The sequence below is a fragment of the Prunus dulcis genome, chromosome 3 (assembly GCF_902201215.1).
Source record: "Prunus dulcis chromosome 3, ALMONDv2, whole genome shotgun sequence".
Lineage (NCBI taxonomy): Eukaryota > Viridiplantae > Streptophyta > Magnoliopsida > Rosales > Rosaceae > Prunus > Prunus dulcis.
In genome coordinates this window covers 7,893,483-7,900,574 of record NC_047652.1, presented here as the reverse complement: position 1 = coordinate 7,900,574, position 7,092 = coordinate 7,893,483, and the positions used below count along the sequence as shown (strand labels likewise).

Below are 7,092 nucleotides of genomic sequence, written 5' to 3'. Positions count from 1 at the left end.
CGATAAAGTTTAAGACGTGGTGTTCCAATAATCACAAAGATGATGAATAATTATCAGATTTTTATTAATTACTTAAAAATCATAATTGAATACTACTGTACTTTTTCTAAACTTCAAAAAAATCTATTAAAATTCTAATTGGATACACCCGCTCAATATATATATGTTAATGACCTGAATACCCTTTTTTAAAAAATTCCTCCTCTCCCTCACTCTGTCTCTCTCACTCTCAACGTCCTCTCCCCAAATCCGCAGCCAACTTCTTCCCGATTTCTATATCGCTCTCTCTCAGTCGCACTCGCTCTCTCTCAGAGTCGATCCCGCTCTCTCAGTCGCTCCCGCTCTCAGTCGATCTCGCTCTCTCTGTCGCTCCCGCTCTCAGTCTCCCTCTCGATTTTTCTCTCTTTGAGGTAATATCGCTAAACCCTAATTTTCTGTATTTTGAGCTCATAAGCATCACAAATTACTTGATGGGTCAAATGCTAGTTATTGTGACAAATTTTGAATTACCTAAAAAGCTCACTGGTCAAAACTGCTGAATGTGAATTAAGGAAAAAAATAGAGTTTTTAGTTCAATAAAGGAAATAGTTTAAAATTTTAAACATTCTCTGCCTCTGGCTCCAAAATGTAAAATTTTTGGGAAGAATATTAGTTTCTAGTTTGGTGTTTATTGTAAGATATTGCATTGGTTTTTCATTCTGTTTGATTGTATGATTGTATATGTTTTGTTGAGTTGGGTCCATTCGTTGTCACTTATGGTAGAGTTATATGACTCCGATTGGGGGAAAAATGAATTGATCTTAGGCTTTTTAACATCCAGTAGTTCTTAATTCTTATCTTCTTTATGATGCCATGTTCAACTCATAGTTATTTCTTGGGACAAGGAATTTTATTTTGTGTGTGTATGTTGTGGAAATTTTATACAATACAGCAATTATGAAAGTGATAATATCTTTTTGGATTGGATTTATATAATATTGGGCTGTTAAGAGTCAGTAATTACTATTCAGAACTTCATAAATGTTAAAGGATTTTGTATCTCATTCAATAGGTTACTAGCTAGCTTGAAAGCTGAGAGATGGGAAGGTCTGAATTCAAGTGTGTGTGCGTGTGTGTGTGTGAGGAATGCTATTAAACAAGTGTGCGTAAGAGCTCAAATGTGTTTTGACATTGATGGATTCTATTGTTGTTGACTGATATTGAGTGCCTTCAGTTGGATTGATCATTGAAACATGTAACTGAGTATCTCCTTTGTCTATTGCTGGACGGAATTGATTTTTGTCTGACTCTGTTGTAATTTTTGTTTTTTCTGGACAGAATTGATTTTGAAGGCTAAGGAAAGGATTGGCTTGCTGGTTATGTTTCTTTATGGTAATTTTCTGTACTTTTTGGTTGTGTTTCTTTATTATTGTGGCTGTGTTTTTGGTTTATTTTGTTGTTTTATTATTTTGTTTATGGTTGCTGCTTTATTTGTAGTTTACAGAAGTTATTGATGTTAATGCTTACTGTTTTTGGTTATTGAAGCTTGCAATATTTGTATTTTCATAGGGTATTATTTTCATGGAAGGAGAATCTGAAACCCCTGTTTCAACTAACCCACCACCTCCAACTCAAGTTCATCAATCTACCCCTGTACAATCAGCCCCTTTACCTAGTACTATAGGAAAAAGAAAGCCTAGTAAGAATGCTTCGGGGGTTTGGGAGCATTTTACAAAGATAAGGTGTGAGGATGATACTAGTGAGCCTAGATGCATATGCAAGTATTGTAAAAAGGGCTATGCATGTGGTAGTGAAAACAATGGCACATCCACTTTGTGGCACCATTTGAGAAGTCGATGTAAGAATTCTCCATTGAGACATGAGAAAAAACAAAAAGTCCTTTCATTTGAGGGCCAAGGGAAAGGAGGCAACCTAGTAGCTAAAGAATGGCACATCCACTTTGTGGCACCATTTGAGCAGTCTTAGTATATGTAAACCTTTGCTGATGGATTATGAGTTTGTTTTGAATTCTTTTGGTGTGGACGTATTTGATTCTAAAGTAATTTTCTATTTTGAAGTTTGAGCTGAAATGGAAAGGAACTCAGCAGCATGTGTGATGGAATGGAGCATAGAGCTAGAAAAGGCCCTGCGCTCCAAGAAACCAGGTCGATCGCTCAAAGCCATTTCAGAAATCAGTCCAAGACTCCAACAGTTAAGTAAAGAGCCAGACCCTTCTCCAGCTGTCTACCACTTGTTCGACCTAATTCCTGGCGAGGACAAGCTCTTCTCCAATGTCATCATTCTTCGTCTTGCCAATGCCTTCGAATTTGGAGACAAGCACACAAGGGTCTGTATTGTTAAGGCCTTTCTGTTTGAGTACAAGAAGAGGAACAAACAGAAAGAGTACAAAGGAGTTTTGTGCAAAACTCGGGTTCATATGCAGGCAGAATTGCTGAGGAGAGTTAAGGTTGTGTTTGACAGTGGGGATGTTGAAGATCGGGCTTTGGCTTTGGGTCTGTTTGGCTGTTGGGCACATTTTACTAAACAGAGTGCGAGTATACAATACTTGGTGCTTTCTAGTTTGGTTTCTTCTCATGTTTTGGAGGTACAAGCAGCGTTATTTGCGGCAGGATGTTTTGCTGAGTTATCAGACGACTTTGCTTGTGTTGTCTTGGAGATGCTGCTTCATATGATGAGCTCACCAGAAACATTGCCTGCTATAAGGTTGGCCGGAGCACGATTATTTGCCAAACTTGGGTGCTCCCAGTCTCTTGCAAATAATGCTTACAAGGTTTAATTGTAATTTAATTTTTTTACCTGACTTCTCTTGGAAATTGTTGCATTTAGAGTATTAGTTTTTCACTTATGTATTAGATTATAATGTTCACCGAACGCTGCTTTGTTGCAGGCAAGTCTAAAATTGCTGTTAGAGTTCTCAGATGAGTATTACCAGGTTGCGATGCTGGTTTCCCTCTCAAAACTTGCTTCCCGGTCAACCATTCTTATATCTCAGCAGGTAATTATTTTGGTAGCACCCTCTCTCAAAATGATTGACCCATAATTCTTATTGCTATCTCAATGCAGGTGGACCTGCTTCTCTTGTTTCTTAGCCATGAAAAAACTCTTCAGCTGCGAGCAACAGCAGTAAGATGCCTACATTTTATTTTCAGTCAAGGAATATGTCATGTTCCTGTAAATGGATATGTAGTGAAAACATTGTTAAGCATACTAGATGAACCTCAAATTCCAACATCCATGCTATGTGAAGTTCTTCAGACATTACGTAAGGTTGTTTCTCAGCTCATACAGATGAACTTGTTATTGTTGTTCAATTTATGTTGTCTCACTTCCAGCATTTCCGCAGATGATTTTATGTATGCCACCCAATCTACCCTATGATGTCCTTGAATCTTCAAAGCTTTTAAGCATTGTTGAGAATGCATCCCCATCTCCTATCATGGCTGAGAGCCTGTTAGCTATTTCTGTTTTGGTAGATATGTCAAGAAGACTAAAAGGAGGTACAGGGCTTGTGCGTTGTTTCTCTCTTCAGCCATCTCAGGTGATCTTGCTTATCATAGATCGGATCACCATACTGGTGAAGCTAGTTTTGGATCTTTGTCAGACTGACAGTGTTGAGTTTCAACAAGTTAACTGCCTGTTCAATCTTCTTTTCCTTGTAATCCGAGAATATCCGGATTTGCATGTCTTAGTGCTGGATCAAATATCTGTTTTAGTGAAGTCTCTCTCATATATGGATGACAATCTCGTTGTGACAACAGAAACAGATGCGTTTGTTCATCATAGTGTAGACTTGAAAGGAGAGAAGAGTAGAATTATCAGATCAAAGCTTCTATTTAAGGTGTACAGATTTTTGGTGGCCTTTCTCGAAAATCTCACTGAAGCTGGTGCCATCTCCACCGAAGTATTTGACAAAGTGAAGCTTCTGGTTGAACTTGTATGCCAAAGCAACTTGTTTGAATGTTATACATACGTACTCTACTCTCTGTTGCTGCGTTGTCAAATAATTTGGGGTAACATGGTAAATGCGAGTGAGGGAAGTCGCAATCCTGATAGAAACTCGGGCATATCTCTTGATAATTACTCAATGAAGCATGAACTTCGTACCATTGAATGTGCAAAGAGGATGCTGGCAGAAAAAAATAATTGGCCTGCTTACAGAGTCGGGGTGTGTGCAGCTTGTCAAGGAGATTGGCTGACCACGACTTTTATATTCAAGCAGTTAGTATTAAAAGTTCGTTCAAATTCCTGCAGCCGCTGGATGAACTCATTAGTTCAATTTGCTAATTCTGAGAGGAAGCTAGAGCTGCTGCTATTACCAAAACAAGGGTTAGAGACGCATAAATTACATCTTACACCTTCCAGTAATGATTTAGGTTGCCAAGATGCAGCGAGTAGTATCAAGCAGCATATTTACAGCAAAGAGCTAGCAGCAGCTTACAATGGTCTTTGTTCTTCTTTGGAAACATTAAAAGTTGATGATGTCAAAACAGGCCACATTTTTTATTTCCAACACTGGTTTTTGTCCCTAAGAGTGAAGGTAATAAGAGCCGTGGTGGATATAGTTAAAATTTTGGGAAACATTCCATTTGACCAGGACAACACCACCAATAATGGGAAGGTTGAGAACCTTATGGTTGGATACCTCATGTCTTTGCAGAAAATTACTCAAATATCTCTGCAGTTGAAGAGGCTAGCACGAGAATTTGATCTAGTTACAACATCTTTCATTGACATGGACAAAAAGAGTTCAAAAATAATTTCGGAACTTGCAATGAGTTGTTCTCTGTTGGCCTTTTGTACTGGATTTGCTCTCTACATTCCAAGCCTATTCAAACCTATTTCTAATAGTGGTCTGGGAATTCTAGAGAGAGATTTAGACGCAATCTTGGTTCAAAATCTAGTTGGACGGTTGGGGAACACTAACCATGAAACCAGTAAAAATCTATGTCTTCTATTGGAGGCGGGTAGAAATCCCATGGATTGTTTTCACATGCAGTCAAGAACCCAAGCATGTAAGATTGGTTCTGAAGCAAGAGATATTCTTAATGTTTGTAATTATGCGGTTTCAGGGATTGCTGGCTTGAAAAGTAAGGCAAACAGAGTGCATAATGAGGAAGGACTATCCCAATTACCCAAGGATGGCTTAAAGCTTCTGTATGACATTCTTACGAAATGGATGCAAATCCCCTTCCGTACACCCAAGTACTTCTTTAAATTAAGGTACACTGTCACACTTTATTTTAACTAGAAAATCTTTTTGTTGATTTCTCAACTTCATTTGGCCTTGATTTTGAGTTTATAAAATGGAATGAAAAGTAAAAAGGAAGAGGACAAACCGAGAGTAGAAAACCTTAGCTGCCCCTCCTTTTGATTTGATGTTTAAGAGGGATACTTCTTGATAAGAGAATTTCTCTATACATATCATATGCTTTATCCAGTTTTAACTGTGTAATTTTTGTTAGGTTATCAATTAACATCATATTATTAATCATACGATTTTTTCTTTTCCATTTACACCATTATTCTAATGTTTATGATTTACATAAATTTCAGGCCTTGCTGTGGGTCAGAACTCTTCGCTGTCAACGAAACTAGAAACCCAGATGGAATATATGTTTCCCGAGGCTTCAACTTGTCATTAAATCTGTGTCTTCAATTAAGAAATGTGGCACCAGATATCCCAGTCCGGTTGAAAAACTTGTACTGCATGCTCTACAGTAGAGTATCCTTTCAGGAACCAACAGAAAGTGGAGTGGACAATCAGCAAAACCAGGGTAGTTATCAAGCTTGCGAAACGGATGACATGGTAGAGATGAATGAAAAGCTGTTGCAGTATGTAACAGAGTGCAGTACAAAAAGGAGTAATAAGCGTCAAAGGGGCAACAATGATGGTGAGTTTGTAAATTCGTTCGTTCGTTTCGAACTGAATGAAAGAAGACAAGGGTTCTCAAATTGCTTGCTTGATGTTTCTGCTTTTCCAGTGGGTTCTTATAGAATCAAATGGCATAGCTGTTGTATTGATAGCCAGGGTACTTGTTGGACCCTCCCCCATTTGAATTTGGGACCTGTATTTACTGTACATAGGTTATAGATTGATTTTTTTAATAAATTAAACCAAACTTGTAAATGATCTTGTTTTCTGTATTGATTCTACTGTACAGTTTGTAATTTTTCCAATCTACTTTATGAAGAAATTGTATCCTGCAATATAGCCAATGGCTGTTCAATGTTGGGATGTACACTTGGGAAGCTTGAATTGTCTATTTTGTGGGATTCAATGCTAAAAGGTCCCCCAAAAAAAAAAATAAAAATAAAAAATAAAAATAAATAAATATATATATATATATATATATATATATTTTTGAACAACCAAATAGCCCTACAATTTCAACAATACTAATATCATTCATAATTAAATAAAATAAATAAGAGTTTTACCTCTAAGACTAATTGACTATAGCCTATTTTGTATATTAATTAATATGCACCAAATTCATATTACACAATTATCTACCAAAATTCATATCAAATATGAACAAAATGCATGTCAATTACACAACTAGTCTACCAAAATTCTTATGAGATCATCCATTAATCTAACCAAAATCAATACCAATTAATCTTATCCAATGTACATGTGATTTGGAGCTCACGAGATAAAAGTACATGTGATTACGAATACCCCGGTAATTTTTGGTGAATTTTTTGGAGCACATATGAATTTTTAATGAATTTTCAAAGTTAGTCTAGTTAAAATTTAACACATGGCGTGACAGGACCCGATCCAAATTCCACTTTGGAATCCGAGCCGGACCCTGTGCATGTCTGACACCTGGCGGATGTCGGGCACGAATGACCTATTTGCCCTTCTATACAAAGCACGACAAAATAACAAGGTTGACGTCTACCGAAGAATCGGCAGAGTTTCCCTTGTAACTGGATCAATACCGAAACATTTACACCTGCCATACAAGTATATATATATAACCAACTGCCAGCATACATATATATACATTCCAACAGTTACAATTCTAAGTCTAGGGCAAAACATCAGAGCGGTTACTAAGAATTTACAAAGGAGTCAATCCTTTT

The 7,092-nt window shown here is 37.2% G+C and overlaps 1 protein-coding gene across 2 annotated transcripts; it reads left to right on the top strand.

Moving 5' to 3' along the window:
• The first annotated feature begins 213 nt into the window (after positions 1 to 213).
• Positions 214 to 6,227, top strand: LOC117623339. 2 transcript variants are annotated; one of them, XM_034354279.1, is made up of 7 exons: positions 214 to 410; positions 1,318 to 1,371; positions 2,058 to 2,770; positions 2,888 to 2,995; positions 3,064 to 3,267; positions 3,344 to 5,220; positions 5,554 to 6,227. In XM_034354279.1, exons 3-7 carry the CDS (start codon positions 2,069 to 2,071, stop codon positions 6,089 to 6,091), a joined length of 3,429 nt encoding a protein of 1,142 aa, XP_034210170.1. In that variant the 5' UTR covers positions 214 to 410; positions 1,318 to 1,371; positions 2,058 to 2,068; the 3' UTR covers positions 6,092 to 6,227. The 2 variants fall into 2 exon arrangements, with proteins under 2 accessions (XP_034210170.1, XP_034210171.1); XM_034354280.1 differs by lacking the exon at positions 214 to 410 and adding an exon at positions 1,133 to 1,145.
• Positions 6,228 to 7,092: the final 865 nt, after the last annotated feature.